Source organism: Geotrypetes seraphini, chromosome 3, assembly GCF_902459505.1.
Source record: "Geotrypetes seraphini chromosome 3, aGeoSer1.1, whole genome shotgun sequence".
NCBI lineage: Eukaryota > Metazoa > Chordata > Amphibia > Gymnophiona > Dermophiidae > Geotrypetes > Geotrypetes seraphini.
In genome coordinates, this window is record NC_047086.1 from 292,318,915 (window position 1) to 292,339,429 (window position 20,515).

Sequence of the window (20,515 nt, forward strand, 5' to 3'; positions counted from 1 at the left end):
ATCTTTCTACGACGCTGGGAGGCCATCACATCAGACCTGTGGGTTCTAAACATCATCCGTCACGGATACTCACTAAGGTTTCAGACTCTTCCTCCAGACCATCCTCCCGTAGAGTCTGCTTCTCACTCCTCCCAAACTCCTCTCCTCCTCAGGGAGGTCCAATCCCTCCTCCTTCTCAATGCCATCGAAGAAGTTCCACCAGACCAAAGAGGTCAGGGATTTTACTCCCGCTACTTCTTGGTACCCAAGAAAACAGGGGACCTTCGTCCTATCCTCGATCTCAGGAACCTCAACAAGTGTTTGGTCAAGGAAAAATTCAGGATGCTCTCCCTTGCCACACTTTATCCTCTTCTGTCTCAACACGACTGGCTATGTTCCCTGGACCTCAAGGAGGCCTACACTCACATCCCAATCCATCAGGCTTCACGTCGCTACCTCCGCTTCCAGATACTGAATCACCACTATCAGTACAAAGTGCTACCCTTTGGTCTCGCATCATCACCCAGGGTGTTCACCAAGTGCCTGATTGTGGTAGCGGCCTGTCTCAGGTCCCACAACCTTCAAGTGTTCCCCTACTTGGACGATTGGTTGGTGAAAGCAACAACCTCACCACTTGTGCTGCAATCAACTCACCACACCATCTCTTTCCTCCATCTCTTGGGGTTCGAGATCAATTATCCCAAGTCGCATCTGCTTCCCACGCAGCGCCTTCAGTTCATCGGAGCACTTCTCGATACCAACCTCATGAGAGCGTTCCTCCCTGCCGACCGGCACCGGACACTACTTCACCTCTGTCGACAGGTGCTCCTACAACCATCCATCCCTGCTCGCCAGATGATGATTCTTCTGGGTCACATGGCCTCGACAGTCCATGTAGTTCCTCTGGCGCGACTCCATCTGAGGATACCGCAATGGACCCTCGCCAACCAATGGTCACAGACCAGGGATCCTCTTTCTCATCCCATCTCTGTGACATCGTCTCTTCAGCGATCTCTTCAATGGTGGTTGAACTCCTCAAATCTTTCCAGGGGCCTCCTTTTGCATCCACCCCCTCATTCCATGATCATCACCACAGATGCCTCCCCCTATGCATGGGGAGCTCACATAGGGGATTTACGCACCCAGGGACTCGGGACCCCTCAGGAGCGTCAACATCATATCAATTTCCTGGAACTCAGAGCCATGTTTTATGCTCTCAAGGCCTTCCAGCACCTTCTCTATCCTCAGGTTCTGCTCCTGTGCACGGACAACCAGGTCGCCATGTACTACATCAACAAGCAAGGCGGCACCGGATCTCGTCTCCTTTGTCAGGAGGCCCTCCGAATTTGGACCTGGGCCACAGCCCACAATCTTTACCTCAAAGCGGTCTATATCCAGGGCGAACAGAACTCCCTGGCCGACCAGCTCAGCCGCATCCTTCAGCCTCACGAGTGGACCCTGGATCCTCCCACTCTCCACTCCATCTTTGCTCGCTGGGGCACCCCGCAGGTGGACCTCTTTGCAGCTCCTCACAACCATCAGCTGCCCCAGTTCTGCTCCAGACTCTTCTCTCCACATCGTCTGGCCCCGGATGCATTCCTACTCGACTGGACGGATCGGTTCCTCTATGCCTTCCCTCCACTTCCTCTGATGTTGCGGACCCTGTTCAAACTCCACAAGGACAGAGCCACCATGATTCTTATCGCCCCTCGGTGGCCCAGGCAACACTGGTTCTCCCTCCTACTCCAACTCAGCTCCAGGGAGCCCATTCCTCTTCCTGTATTTCCATCTCTGCTTACGCAGCAACGTCAGTCTCTGCTACATCCCAATCTGTCTTCCCTCCACCTGACAGCTTGGTTTCTCTCAGGCTGACCTCTCCAGGAAACCTGTCTCAGCCTGTCCGTCGCATTTTGGAGGCCTCCAGGAAACCCTCCACACTCCAATGTTACCATCAGAAATGGACCCGATTCTCCTCTTGGTGCCTCCTGCATCATCACAATCCCACCTCATTGGCCGTGGAGACTGTGCTGGACTATTTGCTCTCTCTGTCTAACGCTGGTCTCAAGTCTACCTCAATCAGAGTCCACCTCAGCGCTATCACTGCTTTTCACGAGCCTATCCTTGGAAAACCCCTCACGGCTCATCCTCTGGTTTCCCGGTTCATGAGAGGCCTCTTCAATATCAAACCACCTCTTCAGCCTCCCCCGGTCGTCTGGGACCTCAATGTGGTTTTGTCAGCCCTCATGAAACCCCCCTTTGAGCCTCTTGCTACTACCTCGCTCAAACTTCTCACATGGAAGGTGCTTTTCCTCATTGCCATCACCTCTGCCAGGAGGGTTAGTGAGCTACATGCACTGGTCGCCGATCCACCGTTCACTGTCTTTCACCACGACAAGGTGGTTCTGCGTACCCATCCAAAATTCCTCCCTAAGGTGGTTTCAGCCTTTCACCTCAACCAGTCCATCGTGTTACCTGTCTTCTTCCCAAAACCACATTCTCATCCTGGGGAACAGGCTCTGCACACGCTGGATTGTAAGCGTGCCCTGGCGTACTACCTTGACCGTACCAGGGCTCACCGCTCCTCTCCTCAACTCTTTCTGACCTTCGATCCTAACCGTCGGGGTCACCCTGTATCTAAACGAACGCTGTCCAATTGGCTTGCTGCCTGTATTGCGTTCTGTTATGCTTGGGCCGGCCTGTCACTGGAAGGAGCTGTCACGGCCCATAAAGTCAGGGCTATGGCTGCCTCTGTGGCTTTCCTCCGTTCCACGCCCATTGAGGAAATCTGCAGGGCGGCCACTTGGTCTTCAGTTCACACATTCCCTACTCACTACTGTCTGGATGCCTTCTCCAGACGGGATGGGCACTTTGGTCAATCTGTGTTACAAAATTTATTTTCCTAATGGCCAACCATCCCTCCTCCCTCTCTGTTAGCTTAGAGGTCACCCATACGTTAAGAATATGCTGCCTGCTTGTCCTGGGATAAAGCACAGTTACTTACCGTAACAGGTGTTATCCAGGGACAGCAGGCAGATATTCTTACGACCCACCCACCTCCCCGGGTTGGCTTCTTAGCTGGCTTATCCTAACTGGAGACCACGCACTCCTCCGTCGGGCGGGAAGGCACTCGCGCATGCGCGGTGCGGCCAACTAGAACTTTCTAGTTAAAAAGGTCCGTACCGGGGCTCCGTCGGTGACGTCACCCATACGTTAAGAATATCTGCCTGCTGTCCCTGGATAACACCTGTTACGGTAAGTAACTGTGCTTTTTCCATTCATTTTTCATATATACATACAATATAATCTTTTTAACAACACATAATGGTTAACCACAAAATCAAACTACACAAAGCACACTGTATGCTTCTCAACATTCATTTTACCACATGCAGAACACAAATAATAACCCCTATCCAAACACAGGACCACAAACTAAAAGTACTAATATATAAAAATGAAACCCTAAGATGCAAGATGCTGCATACAATGCAACACCACAGAAACGGTGACACATGTCCCCTAATACTGTGCAAAATATGAAGACAGTAGATGTAAATTTGAAATAACTGATACATAACAATCACCACTTTACAAATTAACAAATAAAAATAAAACAATATGAGAAATAAGAAAATAACATTTTATTGGACTAATCCATTTTTCAATTAGCTTTCAGAGGCCAAATCTTTCTTTAGGACTGCTGTTATGGTATCCTGTCCTGACCTGAGGAAAGGGGTTTAGTCCCCAAAAAATTGCTTTATTTCCATTTCCTGTTTATAAACTTTTATCAATATAGATATAATATTACTTGATTCTACATTAAGCAACAAAAAAAGTCTTTCTACCTTTTGTCGTTTCTGCTTTAATCATCTTCTCTTCGCTCTCTACTTTCTATACAGCGTTTGTCGTCTCTTCCATTCAACATCTGCCCTCTTTGCTCCTTCCACTTAGCCTCTACCCCTTCCATCTACTGTCCACCCTCTCTTTCTTCCATATGGCATCTTCCTTCTTTCTGTGTCCCTTCAATAAACTGTATATTCTGTGCTCCGTCTCTCCTTTGTATATGATTCATTTCAGCTTCACCCCCTCTCCATTTTTCTGTCTCCACCCTCTCCCCTATGCTGTGGCATCTCTCTCTTCTCCTTTCCTTCCTTCCTTCCCACTCCAACCCATGGTCTGGCATATCTATCTCCTTCCCTTCCCCCATGCCCTGGCATCTCTCTCCTCTCCTATCTCTCTCTCCATGCTCTGGCACCTCTTCTTCCTTTCCCTCTGATCTGCCATTTGTCTACTTAGTTTCCCTTCTTCCCCCATGCCCTGGCATATCTCTCCTCTCCTTCCATCTCCCCCTCCATTATCTGGCATCTCCTCTCCTTCCTTCCTTTCTCTCCCTCCCTTCCTTTCCCCTGGTCTGGCATCTCTCCCTCCTCCTCCATGGTCTGCTATCTCCTTTCCTTTCCCTCCCTCCCATGGACTTGGCATCTTTCTTTCCTCGCCTTTCCCTTCCCTGGTCTTCCTTCTCCCCAATTGGGTGCAGCAGCATTTCTTCTCCCCCTCCCCCCCCCACAGTCTTCCTTCTCCCCAATCGGGTGCAGCAGCAGCATTTCTTCCCCCCCCCCTTCACACAGCTGTCGGCAGTGCAGCATTCACAACTCGCTGCTCCTGCTTGCTTTGGGCCTTCCTCACTGCCGGGTCCCACCTACTTTCTGTTTCCGCAAAGGATGATCCCGCAGCGAGGAAGGCCCAAAGCAAGCAGGAGCAGCGAGTTATATGCTTCCCTCACCCCCTTCGATTTCGATTCTCTCGTTGCCTGCAAGCAACTTCACCCATGCTCTGGGGCTCTAACTCTATGCTTGCCAGCTTCGCTTCTTCTCCCTCCCTCATGATTTAATTTCTGGTTTTGGAGGAGAAGGGTCGGGAAGCCGGCAAGCATAGAGTTAGAGCCCCGGAGTATGGGTGAAGTTGCTTTATGGCTACGGTGGGAGATAGAGCAGCGAGGGAGGGAAGCTTACAACTCGCTCCTGCTTGCTTCGGGCCTTCCTCGCTGCCAGGTCCTGCCTTAGCGGAAACAGAAAGTAGGTGGGACCCGGCAGCGAGGAAGGCCCGAAGCAAGCAGGAGCAGTGAGTTGTGAATGCTGCGCTGCTTTGCTCCCCCCTAACGCCAGCCCTGGAGCCATGGCCAATTTTTGGGGAGGCCACAGCCCCTGTGGCCACCCCCGTTTCGACGTCTATGCCTTGCATTTCTTAGCATTAAATTTTAGCTGCCAAATTTCAGACCCTTCTTCAAGCTTTGCCAGGTCTTCATGTTATTCACACCATCCGGCGTGTCTATTCTATTGCAGACTTTGGTATCATCTGCAAAGAGACAAATCTTAACCGACAAACCTTCAGCAATATCATTTATAAAAATGTTAAAAATAGCAGGCCCAAGAACAGAACCTGAGGCAACAAACTGGTAACATCCCTTTCCTCAGAGCAATCTCCATTGATCACTGCCCCCTGTCGTCTTCCACTCAACCAGTTCCTGACCCAGCCCATCACTTTGGGACCCATCCCACGGGCACTCAGTTTATTTATTAGACGTCTTTGTGGAACACTGTCAATGGCTTTGCTAAAATCTAAATACACCACATATTGCGCACATTCTCTATCCAATTCTCTGGTCACCCAGTCAAAGTAATTGATCAGATTTGTCTGACAAGACCTACCTCTAGTGAATCCATGTTGCTTCCAGTCCTGTAATCCACAGGATTCCAGAAACTTGACCATTCTCTAAATTAAAAGCGTTTCCATTAATTTGCTTACCACAGAAGTCAGACTTACCAACCTATAATTTCCTACTTCTTCCTTACTTCCACTTTTGTGGAGAGGTACCACATCCACCCTTCTCCAGACCTCTGGTACCACTCCCGACTCTAGAGACTCATTGAAAAGGTCAATCAGCGGAGCTGCCAGAACCTTCCCTAAGTTCCTTCAGCACCCTCGGATGTACACCATCCTGGCCCATCGCTTTGTCTACTTTTATTTTAGCTAGCTCCTCATGAATACAACCCTCTGAAAATTGATCAGGGTCTATTACTCCTCCATCCCTATTCACGTTTGTCTTTTGCAGTCTCGCTTCTGGCACTTCAGCATTGAACATAAAACAGAAATATTTGTTAAGCAATTCGGCCTTTTCTTTATCAGCTTCTACATATTCCTTCCCTTCACTGTACTTTGGCACTAGGAAAAAAAAGTGCCATACAGGGTAAGAGATTTTTTTACTGCTTAAGAATCAGCTATAGATTCCTTGATTATATCACAGAATTAGACAGTTTAGAAGAAAAGTTGGGCCTGACGGGAGTGAGGAGTTTCCATTTTGTTAGCTGTGTTTGTACTCAAAAATTAAAAGGGTTTATACTATTTGTTAAGAAAATTCTGGTCTTCTGCTGCTTCAGTTTTTTAAAAGGTGAACAAAAGGCTTCTCAGTGTTAACATGACATCAGTGAGAATTCATCCATGTTATACTGGTAACCCTCCATTGCCCTTGGTACAAAATCTAAAATGTGAGCCCACTAGGGACAGTATGTATTATATAAACCACTTTGATTGTACCACAGGCAGGCGGTATGTCAAAAATCTAATTTAAAAAAAAAAAAATAGTTGTATTTCTTCTTCAAAATATGATTGTCAATAAATTAATAGTTTGAAAAAACTAGGCCACGTTTCTATTTTTAAGGAAAGTCTAAAGTTATATTTGAACTTAAAAGGTTTTTGAAATAAGCCCTTCAATTACATTGCTGTAATTTAAGAACCTTTTAGAATGAGCAATAAAATGTTTAAGCTGATGAAACTCATCATGTAATTTATTCTGTTTACTTTTGTATAAGGAATCAACAACTTATCATGCCAGATAAACAGAGTAATCAGCCATCCAACTCTTCCAATCAGTATCACAGCCCATGAAGACAGACACATCAAGTTCTATGACAATACAACAGGTAAAAATTCTATCACAAAATACTAAATAAACATTTCATGCTGAAAACAATAGTTGGTATAGTTATACAGAAAAGAGAGGGTTTTTTTAATAGTTTAAAAAAAATTCTAGTCAAAATAGTCATACAATATAGAGGGTTTTTTCAAGGTAAACTACATTAAAGTGTTTACATCGGTTTGTTCCTTATTTTCTGCTTCCGTGTATACTATTATATATTTTTTTCCATAAATGTGGACATAAGGATAATTTTATTCTCTTTAGGGCTGAAACAAAATCAAACTATTATGAATTATAGCTTTCTCCTTGACCAGTTTTTCTTGCCCTTTTGGTTAACTAGCATGCTAACAGAATATTGAGGAAATATTTGAACAGCTTTGACCTTTCATGGATATTTTCTAATTGATTTGATTTCCTTGCCACTAGTGGTATTCAACCATGCAGGATGGAAAAGACCCATGACTGCTTTAATTCGTTAATCTGACAAGACACAGTTCTCCGAGGACAAACAGGCATATATTCTCACATATGGGTGATGTCGTCCATGGAGCCCGGCATGGACATGTACCAAAGTGTACTGTCACTTTTAAACTTTAGCATTGTCCATACCGTGCATGTGGCTTTCCACCCAACTTCAGCTTGTGGGAGTGGGACCTTCAGTTCTTCGTTTTCTGTGGAGCCAAAGAAGTCTTATTTGTCAAACTCTCCTGTGTGTGATAAATTTTCTCCCTTTTTTGTGCCTTCCCATACCTTTTTTATTCATGTTTATTCATGTTTTTTTGTTTCCTTTTATTATATATTTTTTTTTAATTTTCAGGTTTCATTTTTTGGGCCTTCAGACGGCTTTTCCACCCTCCGGCTCAACCAGAAACATAGATTCATTTTCGGGTACAATTTTACTAAACCTCTCCTATGATTGAGCCCTTCGATTTAACATTGGTAGTCTTTCCATCTATGTCCCCGGTGCCCAGTGGATTCAAGAAGTATACTCAATGTAACATGACCATGTCAGGTTTCGATCCTCACAAATGGTGTGTGCAGTGTCTTGGTCCTAAGCATCGGGACATTTCTTGTAATTTATGTGGTCATATGCAAAAGAGGTCTTTAATCATATTCAGTTTGAGAAGCTTTTTGGATCTATTTCTACAATGACCGCAAATGCAGTACTGACTCAAGCATTTCCTCCATCAACATTGACACTGGCGTCTACCTCTCAACCACCAGTCCTTTATAGAGGGGGCTCGGGCTCTTCCTCTTCTGCATGTCAGACCTCAGAGGACTTTAGAAAAAATCTAAGCAGTACCAGCACTCTCTTAGGTGGTCTTCTACCTTCTCAACATTTTCAACCTGCTATGCTCAGGCTGGACTCCCGCTGCAGGGTCGAGTCACGAGCCATAAAGTTAGAACTATGGCGGTGTCTGTAGCTTTCCTCAGATCAACTCCTATTGAGGAAATCTGCAAGGCTGCCACTTGGTCCCCGGTTCATACATTCACCTCTCATTATTTCTGGATACTTTCTCCGGACGAGACGGCCATTTTGGCCAGTCAGTTTTACAGCATTTATTCTAAATTGCCAACTCTCCCACCATCCCGTTCTGGTTAGCTTAGAGGTCACCCCACATGTTGAGAATATGCTGCCTGCTTATCCTGGGATAAAGCACAGTTACTTTTACCATAAAAGTTGTTATCCAGGGACAGCAGGCAAATATTCTCAACCTCTCAACCACCAGTCCTTTATAGAGGGGGCTCGGGCTCTTCCTCTTCTGCATGTCAGACCTCAGAGGACTTTAGAAAAAATCTAAGCAGCACCAGCACTCTCTTAGGTGGTCTTCTACCTTCTCAACATTTTCAACCTGCTATGCTCAGGCTAGACTCCCGCTGCAGGGTCGAGTCACGAGCCATAAAGTTAGAACTATGGCGGTGTCTGTAGCTTTCCTCAGATCAACTCCTATTGAGGAAATCTGCAAGGCTGCCACTTGGTCCCTGGTTCATACATTCACCTCATTATTTCTGGATACTTTCTCCGGACGGGACAGCCATTTTGGCCAGTCAGTTTTACAGCATTTATTCTAAATTGCCAACTCTCCCACCATCCCGTTCTGGTTAACTTAGAGGTCACCCCACATGTTGAGAATATGCTGCCTGCTTATCCTGGGATAAAGCACAGTTACTTTTACCATAAAAGTTGTTATCCAGGGACAGCAGGCAAATATTCTCACAACCCACCCACCTCCCCTGGTTGGCTTCTTAGCTAGCTATCTGAACTGAGGTACCTCACAGGAGACGCATGACCTACGTTCGGCGGGAAGGCACTCGCGCATGTGCGGGGCAGCACTCGCAAACTCTTTGAAAGTTCTACAAGCAAGTCTGCTTGCAAGGCTGTCCGCTACGGGCTCCATGGATGACGTCACCCACATGTTGAGAATATCTGCCTGCTGCCCTGGATAACAATGTTACGGTAAGTTACGAGTTCTTTTCCTGTCCCTGCCCCATTCCTGCAAGCTCTGTCCTCATCTGCACAAGCTTCAAACACTTTAAAATCATAAGTGTTTGAGTCTTGGGCCGTTAGGGCAGAGCTTACAGGAATAGGGACAGGGACAGCGACAAACCTCGTGGGGATGGGACGGGGAAAAATTATCCCATTGTCATTCTCTAGTCCAAGAAACCAAAATGCTCTGTGACACCATCCATTTAGCCACACATTCATCTCCAGGATGCAAATTTCTCTGCCCTGACCTTTACCTTTGATAGGGAGGATGGACAAAAATACCACCTGAGCACCTGACTACTTCACCTTCTCTCCCAGAGCCACAAAGTCACTTTTGATACATTTGCAGGGGTACCTGGCAGTATCATTAGTTTCAGTGTGGATTTGGTTCATCAGATAATAGTCATCAGATTTGATGAGTCTCAGCAAGCTCTCCATAACATCTTTGATTTTGGCACCAGACAGACAGCATACCTCCAGGGACATCATGTTTGGTCTGCAGATGGACGCTTCTGTACCCCTCAGAACGGAATTGCCAACCGCCACTACCTTATACCTCCTAGTGATCACAGATTCAGTAATTTTGGGATTTCAAGCTTTGGTCCTTTCTCTCTCTAAGATGCTCTCATCTCCATTTCCAGGGCAGCATATCGGTTCTTCAGTTCAAGTGCAGGTGAATTCACAGTACCAATCTTGCAATATGAGTCCAGCTGTCTTCCTTCAGTACAGCCTCTTCTTCCCCTCTGCTGGAACTTGTCCTTCATCTTTGGCGTTTCACTCTGATGTTGCCAGATTTCTGAAAAGGGCTCTTTGCATTAGACCACCTTTTAATCTGCCATTCCCTTCCTGGGACCTCCGCCTGGTGCTGTCTAGTCCAGTGTTCTTCAACCTTTTGACACCTATGGATCAGCGGAAATAAAATAATTATTTTGTGGACTGGCACCGGTCCGCGGACCGGCAGTTGAAAAACACTGGGCTTAGTTGTGGGCCAGATCCCATCCATCTCCACCCCAGACCTCGCCCCCATAATATTACTAATTGTAACACCATTTTTTCCATTCATTTTTCATATATATACACACACACACACATAATATAATCTTATTAACAACACATAATGGTTAACCACAAAATTAAACTACACAAAGCACAAAGTATGCTTCTCAACATTCATTCCTACCAGAAAACTGATAACCCCATGCAAATTTGGGACCAAGAACTAAAAGTATTAATATATACAAACAAACCCTAAGATACAAGACTCTGCATGCAGTGCAAACCCAGAGAAAAAGAAACAAATGCATTTCTTCCTGAACAGTGCAAAATACAGACATAAGATGCAAATTCTCAAAATTGATACAATTCAGTCACTAAATTTAAAAATAAAATCATTCCCCATACCTTTTTTGTCTCCCTCCCTCCATGCTGTGCTTTAACTTCTGGCCTGCTCCCGCATGGTCATTTTATGCCGCCCCCGGTGTTATCTTCGGGCCGGCTCCCTCTTCCTCACTGCCACAGTGCACAAAGCCACGGGCAGTGGCTCCTCATGCGTACTGCGCCTCATTTGGAAGCCTTCCCTCTCAGTCTCCTTTTTTCAAGGGAGAAGAAGCCCAGTTTCTCTAATCTCTCACTGTACGGCAACTCCTTCAGCCACTTAACCATTTTAGGCAGAGAAGATGTTGGACCTATAAGAGGGGGTGACCGGAGCAGGAGGGAATGGCGAGAGGTGCTGGACCCATGTTGGGGGGGACTGTAAGTGGAGGGAAGGGAAAGAGATGCGTGGACTCATGTGGGGCTGGAGGAAAGGGAGAGAGGTGCTAGATACTTAGGGAGGTGCTGAGGGAAGGGAGAGACATGTTGGACCTGTAGGGATGGGGAGAAAAGAGAAGGGAAAGAGGGATGCTGGTCCAAGTGAATGAAGGAAGAGGGAGTGAAATATTGAACACAGCAGAGGGACAGAGGAAAGAGAGAAGGCAAGAGCCACATTGGTATAAGGGAGTAAGAGAAGGGAGACGGACACATGGAGGTGTACGAAAAGAGGGGAGATGGTTGGTGGGCATAGATGGGAGCATAGGTTTAGTGACGCAAAGAGGAACGCTGCATGGGGGTGGTATATGGCAATGCCTGACATTGGAGATGATATATGGATGCAGAGGCAGTGCTAGATATGGGAGGGTATATGGACACAGTGAAGTTGGTTAGACATGAGGGAGAATAGGAATGCAGATGAGAGACGCTAGACACAGGGGGACAAAGGAACACAGCAGACTGATGCTGGACACAGGGGGAGTGGATGGGGGCAAAGTATGATGACGACGAAGGCAGTGTGATGGGCCCGGGAGATATTGGAAAGGGAAGTATAGGGAAATGCTAAACATGGGGAAAAATAGATACACAGAGATGGAAGATGGTGAGCATGGAGAAAGAAGAAATGTCAAATGGGCAGGAGACCCTGGGAGGTGAGTTAATAGAATGAAACTATCCAGAGCCTAAGACCAACATGATTTGAAAAATAAAATGACCAGCCAACCAAAGGTAGAAAAAATATGTTCTATTTTGTGATTAGAATCTATTGGATTTGAAATGTGTATTCTGCCAGAGTTGGTGTTAGACGTAGCTGGGAACTGCAAAGTCCACTACCAGGCCATAATGCCTTAAGCTTCCTGCAGGTTTAGGGCTATTTCTGGCCAGGGGGTAGTTCTGATGGGTGGTATATCAAACATATAATTAATTTAAAACTTTGTTTTGCACAATATAGAAGGAAATGGATCTTTCTGTTTCTTTCGTGGTGTACTACATGCAAGGCTTGGCTTAGGATTTTGGTTGAATTTATGTATCATTTTTAGTCATCCATTATGGATTTAGCATTTGTGGTCTTTGTGTATGATTGAGGTATTCTGTTAGCATGATTTTTCTATGTAGAATTCTGTAGTAATTTAGCTCGTTCAGTTTTCTAGATAATGAAGGGGATATTTATGGGAAGGGAGACAGATTTTGTTGACCCTTGTTCTATATTTGTGATTTATGTGTTCAAATAATTTTTATCGAGTAAAAGACTGTTATAAGAACATAAAAATTGCTGCTGCTGGGTCAGACCAGTGGTCCATTGTGCCCAGCAGTCCGCTAACGCGGCGGCCCTCTGGTCAAAGACCATTGCCCTAACTGAGTCTAGCCTTACCTGCGAACGTCCTGGTTTAGCAGGAACTTGTCTAACTTTGTCTTGAATCCCAGGAGGGTGTTTTCCCCTATAACAGGCTCCAGAAGAGCGTTCAAGTTTTCCACCACTCTCTGGGTGAAGAAGAACTTCCTTACGTTTGTACAGAATCTATCCCCTTTTAGCTTTAGAGAGTGCCTTCTCGTTCTCCCTACCTTGGAAAGGGTGAACAACCTGTCTTTATCTACTAAGTCTATTCCCTTCAGTATCTTGAATGTTTCTATCATGTCCCCTCTCAGTCTTCTCTTTTCAGGGGAGTAAAGGCTCAGTTTCTCTAACCTCTCACTGTACAGAAACTCCTCCAGCCCCTTAACCATTTTAGTTGCTCTTCTCTGGACCCTTTCGAGTAGTACTGTGTCCTTCTTCATGTACGGCGGCCAGTGCTGGACACAGTATTTCAGGTGGGGACGTACCGTGGTCCGGTACAGCTGCATGATAACCTTCTCCGATCTGTTCATGATCCCCTTCTTAATCATTCCTAGCATTCTGTTTGCCTTTTTTGCCGCTGCAGCACATTGCTCAAATGGCTTCATCAACTTGTCGACCAGTACTCCAAGTCTCTTTCCTGGGGGGGTCTCTCCAAGTACCGTACCGGACATCCTGTATTCGTGAATAAGATTTTTGTAACCGGCATGCATCACCTTACACTTACCCACGTTAAACCTCATTTGCCATGTCGCGGCCCATTTTTCAAGCATGTTTTCCTTTTGCAGATCTTCGCAATCCTTCTGTGTCTTCACTACTCTGAATAACTTCATATCATCTGCAAATTTTATCACCTCGCGCGTCATACCAATTTCCAGGTTGTTTATAAATATATTAAAGAGCATGGGTTCAAGCACCGAACCCTGCGGCACTCCACTCATGACACTTTTCCCGTCCAAGTATTGTCTATTTACCTCTACTCTCTGTTTCCTATCCGCCAACCAGTTTTTAATCCATGTGAGTATTTCACCCTCAATTCCATGGCTCGCAATTTATCAAAGTAGTCATTCATCAGGGACCTTATCAAACGCCTTCTGAAAATCCAGATATACAATATCGATCTGGTCATCCTTGTCTATCTGCCTGTTTACTCCCTCAAAGAAGTGCAGCAAGTTCGTCAAGCAAGATCTTCCTTTGCTGAAGCCATGCTGGCTGGTCCTCATCAGATTGTGTCTGTCTAGGTGATCAATGATGCGGTCCTTTATCAGCGCCTCTACCATCTTTCCCGGTACTGAGGTCAGACTCAGCAGTCGGTAGTTTTCCAAATCTCCCCTCGAACCGTTCTTGAAGATCGGTGTAACCAATACAGTAGATACTGAAATCATACAGAAATCAAATTATTCCAATATACAAGTTACAAACCAAACTCAGAACACCCCTCCCAACCCCCACCCCCTGGAATCCCAGGACCAGAAAACTGAACCCATATACAAAGAAATATAAGCTTAGCACCATAAGCCATGTCAACACCAAAAGGGGAAAGCCAGTCAGCAATTCAAGATGCGACTCCTCGCCAATGGAGTCATAGTATTCCAGAATGGCTCCCAGATCGCATGGAAATGCAAGCCCTTGGTAGTGAAGTCAGTGATGCCATGGCGTACCCAAGTCAATAGGTAAATTAATTGTGTCCTCCACAAAAAGCCACTTGATCAAAATGCATTTCAACGCCACCAAGGTACACCACTTAAGAAAGGCACAAGAACCCTTCTGCTCAGGATGATGGGAGGGTAGTAAACCAAAGAGTACTCGAGGAGAGTGGTTAATAGTCACCCTCCAAATAGCTCCAATAAAAGTGAAAATACAATCCCAAAAAGCTGTAATAGGTGGACAAGTCCAAAACATATGGCCCAAGTAACCACACTTTGGACAAGCTGATGTAGGTTGAAACTTGGCAAGATGAGCTCTTCTAGGTGAAATATACAAACAAAAAACTAGTTTATAATGCATTTCCCAGAAATAGATATATTTTCACAAATAAGGTAAATACTTTATAGCGTTCAAAACAGTATCACCTGGCAAACCCAAGTGTAGCCCTGTAATGCAGTATGGTCAAACATAGGGGTTTCATCCTTCAAATGTCTATGATGAAATTTGAGGGGTACTTTCATCTGAGAACCCAAGGTATAGGCTGAGGGCAAAAGTTCATGACGGTCAAGAGACAAATTTGATCGCCCCAGAGAAGATAAATAATGATGAATCTGCCTATACGCAAACCCATCTGCAGGGAAAAGGCCCTAATCTCGACTAAGTTGAGCAAAAGATTTCCCTTGACCATCATCCTCCACCAGTTGAAATAAAAATTTCAAGCCCTTTGCTTCCCATCTGGTAAACCTGGAGCCCTCCATACCTGGAAGAAATTGCCCATTAAAACAAATAGGCAAAAAGGGTGCTGACACCATGAAATCTATAAACCCATCGCCACATCCGGTGCAAAGGTCCGCAAAGAACCCTGACTGCCAGAGCAGAGGGAAGGGCTGAAGGGATAGAATGAAAATAGGCACGAAAATGTTCTTTATGAAAACGAGAGCTCCAATTGCGTATTCGTGAAATCTTCAGTACCCCTGAAATAATCATTAATATGCCTCATACCACAACCGATGCTAAGATGATGAAGGTTCAAGAGTCACAAGCCACCCTTGTACCATGGTCATGCCATCCTCTGATAGGAAATACGGGCACATTTCCCCTTCCATAAAAATGTTTGAACCAGTCTAGTGTACTTAAGTTCATCAGCGTGACTCAAATAAAGAAAAACATAAAACCAACCCGGGATTAATAACATATTAAGAAGACTAACACGTCCCATAAGCAAAAGAGGAAAGGCCTGCCAAAGACGTATTTAATTGGTAAGGGAGGCAAACAAAGGGCCTACATTGATGGTATATAAGATGGATAGGTCATATGGAATAAGCACCCCCAAATATTTGAAATGAAAGCCCACCCACTGCTGTTGGAAAATACGAGTCGAGAGCAAAGCCATAGATTTATCTAAATTGAGCAGCAAACCAGAATAAAACCCATATTCAGAGATGAGATTAAGTGCCACAGGAAGAGATGTCTCAGGGTTAGTTAGGATGAGCAGCAAATCATCCGCAAATGCTAAAGTTTTAAGTTCCCGGTCAGCCACACCAAGACCACTTACCTCCTCAAAGTGCCGAAGAGTACAAAGAAGGGGTTCCAAAGTGAGAATAAATAGTAAGGGGGAAAGGGGTCTACCGTGTTGTGTACCTCGGGAAATCGGGGAAGTATAAAAGAGAGTCCCCAAGGAACTAAATATGTTTATTTTGTGCCTGAGCAACTTCGTAGTTTTCTGGATGAGAAAAAGATCCACAGTTAGAGCTGTATTTAGGATTGTACCGGAAAGTCACGTTAAGCCTTTTTCTTTGGTAAAATTAAGTATAGTTGGAGTCCTCCTTATCTCTTATGTTCTTGCCTCATGTAGTGGTATAGTGGTCTAAGAAAGAGAGAGTAATTACTTTATATTGCATATTGTTTGAGATTGTATTCTTTAAAACTTTATTTCTGATTGATTTCACCTATTATTATGCAATATATTTTTCTTTTCTGTGGCTTATCTCTGTTACTGTAACAAGAGGATTCTTGTAATTGTATTAAGAAATTTATAAAGAAATAATAATAAAAAAAAGAGAGTCCCATTCACCAATAATGAAGCTGTGGGATTAGAGTAGCGAGAACAAACAGCGGAGCGAAAAAGACCTGAAATGCCAATATAATTCAAGTTATGAAAGATAAAAGGCCAATTAACGTTATCGAACACTTTAGCCACGTCCAGGCTTACAAACAAAGATGGAATGTTAAATTGCTGAGAGTGAGCCAGGGTGAGCAGAACCTTACAGACACTATGAACCGATTGTCTGCCTGGAATAAATTCCACCTGATCACCATGAATCAGCTCCGGAATATATGCAAGAAGACGATCAGCCAAGATATGAGAAAAAAGTTTTAAATCCACATTGATGAGAGAGATCGGTCTGTAAGAACTAGGACTTTCAGCCAGCTTGCCCGGTTTCAGCAATAAGGCAATAGAAGCTTAATTAGCAAAGCAAGGAAACTCCCCTTTCTGGATGGCTGTATTATAATACGCTAACAGGGGACTACAAAGTTGAGGTTCTAAGAAGCAATAAAATTCACTCATGCATCTGGGCCAGGGGCTTTACAAGATTTTGTTGCTTTTATGGTCTTTTGCAATTCGACTGCCTGTAAAGGTCTATTTAAACATTGAATGTTGAAGAGCACAGGTCCAAACACCGAGCCCTGCGGCACCCCACTGGTGACGCTCTTCCAGTCCAAGTATTGTCCATTTACCCCCACTCTCTGTATCCTATGCTCCAGCCAGTTTTTAATCCATGTGAGTATTTCATCCTCGATTCCATGGCTCTCAATTTTCCGAAGTAGTTGTTCATGTGGAACCTTGTCAATTGCCTTCTGAAAATCCGGATATACGATGTCAACCAGGTTGCCCCTGTCTATCTGTCTGTTTACTCCCTCAAAGAAGTGCAGCAAGTTTGTCAAATACGATCTGCCTTTGCTAAAACCGTGCTGACTGGTCCTCATCAGCCCGTGTCCGTTAAGGTGATCAATGATGCAGTCCTTTAGCAGCGACTCTACCATCTTTCCTGGTACCAAGTTCAGACTCACCGGTCTGTAGTCTCCCGGATCTCCCCTCGATCCTTTCTTGAAGATCGGCGTAACATTCGCCTCCTTCCAGTCTTCCAGAATCTTTCCCGATTTGATCAACAGATTGGCTATTAGTTGAAGCAGTTCAGCTATGGTCCCTTTCAGTTCCTTGATGACCCTTGGATGGATGCTTTCCGGTTCTGGGGATTTATCGCTTTTAAGCCTATCAATCTGCCTACACACCTCCTCTAGACTGACCGTCAATCCTGTCAGCTTTCCGTCTTCGTTCCCACTTGGCCAGCCGAAGAGCCCACCTCCTCTAGACTGACCATCAATCCTGTCAGCTTTCCGTCTTCGTTCTCACTTGGCCAGCCGAAGAGCCCTTTCTAATGTTACAATCACCTTATAAATTCTGTGAGTCTGGGCACAAGTGTAAGCAAGAATATGGCTGCGTAAAACCATTTTGGCAGCATTCCAAAAAGAAATGGATCATCCTGGTGTTGAGCTTTATGAAGAACAAAGTCTTCCCATTGAGTGAGAAGAAATTTCCGAAAATCAGAATCTGAGACAGGTAAGCCGGAAAATGCCAATGATTGGAATAGGAATAAGTAACATCTAGTTGAATATCCACCCATACAGGCGCATGGTCAGAAACACTAACGAGCCCATCACGGCAGAGGACACTACAGAAAACAAGGAAGAAGACATAAAATTATAGTCCAAACGAAACCAGGTACCATGCACTCGAAAGGTGAGTATAATCCCGAATTTCGGGGTGTAAAAGCCTTCAGGGGTCTATCAAATATAAAATAGCACAAAAGTCAGAAAGTAAGTGGCCCTTGGGACCCAACAGAGTAAGTAGCAAAGAAGACTTATCCTGCTCTGAATCAAGAACCAGATTAAAATCGCCTAACAAAAAGAGAGGCTAGGTGGGATAACGGGATCTCATAGTAATCAGGCGCTGAAGAAAGGCAAGTTCTGCACTGTTCGAACTATAAATAACAAATAATGACGCTCTCCCAGTGACAATCGTAACAATATATATCTACCATCCACCACCTTCTCCAGCACCTGAACCCCAAAAGGAGAGGTTTTCCATATAAGAACCACCACCCCACTGTGACGACCCGTGGAGGATGAGAAATAAACCTCACCCACCCACGAACGCTACAATTTACTATGTTCCTCATCTGTCAACCGGGTCTTTTGGAGACATGCTATGTCTGCTCTAGTTAGCTGAAGAGTTGACAAGATTTTTGCCCGCTTAATTGAGGAAATAATAGCCCCCCACGTTCCATGATATCAGCCTAAAGAGAGTCCCCATAGACACAGAGAAAGAAAGGGTAACCCACCAAGAATAGGAACCAAGAGAAAAATCCCTGGAAACCCAGCCCCCTCCCCCTCTTCCGAGCAAAGAAAAACGCATTTCCAATACCCAAATCAAATATAGTCCAGAAACCTGCAAAAGAAAACAGGTGCTAAGCAACATATACCAACTAATCTGCATCTGGGAACTCCGGAATACCTCCCCCCACCCCATTCTCAACCACACAACTAGAAATGCCAAATAATATCCTAACACCCATCACCACCACCATAACCCCAATGCAATAAACCCGCCCCGGTTACAAAATACGCTTGTGCAGGCTGCCAATCAAACCCACACAAAGGGAGCCAACATAGAAACATGACTGCAGATAAAGGCCAAACCATCCGCAGTAACTATTATCTCTTTCTTTCTCTCTGAGAGATCCCAAGTACCTATCCCAGGCCCTCTTGAATTCAGACAGTGTCTCTGTTTCCACTCCCCCCCCACCCCCGATGCCAATAGAAAAAGACAACTAAGCAAACAGTTGTTCCATGCGACAAAAACACAGTAGTGAAACATAGAGAACTGCCAGGCAACAGTCAATCTGAAGGTATAGAGACGTGAGACCAAATGGTCCCAGAATACCAGGTAGCAAAAAACTCAGGTTACAGGAGCAGCAGCTTCCAGAGTGTTGACAAAATCCTGTGCCATATCAAAGGTAGAAAATTGCTGCCAGCGCCCCTGATGATGAACCCACAACACTGCTGGATAGATGAGCATGAAACAGTAACGTTTTTCTTGCAGCTTTGCGCAAAGTGGAGTAAATTTTCTGCATTGATCAGATAGAGGCACTGAAAACTTCTGAAAGATGCGCACCAGACAATCATCATAGCAGAGAGATTCCCTCTTGGCTCTATAAAGGTGCAAAATCTCCACCTTATGGACATAATTATGCAGCTTAGCCACAATCACCCGTGGCTTGTTGGAGTCTGAATTCTGGCATCCCAAATGATGAGCCTGTTCTAAACGAACAGGTCCAGCTGCAGTTGAAATGGGAAACTCCTTCACCAACCAAGTTTCCATAGCAGATAGGAGATACGAATCGGACACAGAGTCTGGTATCCCCAGGAACCGCAAATTGTCCCTCTGGAAATGATTCTCGAGATCCTCCAATTTATCAGATTATTTACGCACCAAGCCCCGCAGCTTCTCTAACTCAGTAGTCAACGTCATCGATGTATCCTCAACACCCGACACCCGTTGCTCCAACTCGCCGGTACAGCGTGTAGTATCTTGAGAGTAGATTCTCCAGATTAATAAATTGAGTAGATAGTTGAGCTAAACGAGGTTCTAAGTCTGCATCTACTGTCGAAGTTAGCATTTCCAAGTTTTCCGCTGACAACTGTACACCGTGATCAGGCGAGGAAGGCGCCATCTTAGCCTCAGGGCCCTTTCTGCGATCTTGATCTTTTTTCTGTTGCTGTTTGACACTCATTTTGTCCGAAATTTTTAGCACAGATCTGTCCATAGACCACTCCACATTAAATATTACTGAACAAAACATTAAATTTCTCCTGGAACTCGATGTTAAACAAATTTAGTGTCGGGGAGCCGCTTGCAGAGGCAAAGCACATCTGACCCCGCTGAGCACATCACGTGACTCCCCCTATATTTGTGATTTATAAAATGACAGTTGTACAGCATAGTTTCTTTTTATACTTTAATAAAATAAAATTATTTAAGTATAAAATCATAACTATTGAAAAGCTTGTGAGGATTATACAGAGTTGACAAGGGGACAGAGCTTGTATGGATGGGGAAAAAAGGAAACAAACCAGAGCCTAAGACCAACATGATTTGAACTCTGAGGATTTTCTTAGAAATCAGACTCCATAGGTGACCCTTGAGGGGAGGAATGCTGGCCTA

At 44.9% G+C, this 20,515-nt stretch overlaps 1 protein-coding gene across 8 annotated transcripts in view; it reads left to right on the top strand.

Moving 5' to 3' along the window:
• The window catches only part of STRN (striatin), a 384,728-nt gene that overhangs the window by 356,083 nt on the left and 8,130 nt on the right, over positions 1–20,515 (top strand). For all 8 annotated transcript variants that reach the window (XM_033939118.1, XM_033939120.1, XM_033939119.1 and 5 more), the window contains one exon: positions 6,849–6,959. In XM_033939118.1, the coding sequence (XP_033795009.1) occupies positions 6,849–6,959 (111 nt within the window). The remainder of the gene's footprint in view (positions 1–6,848; positions 6,960–20,515) is intronic.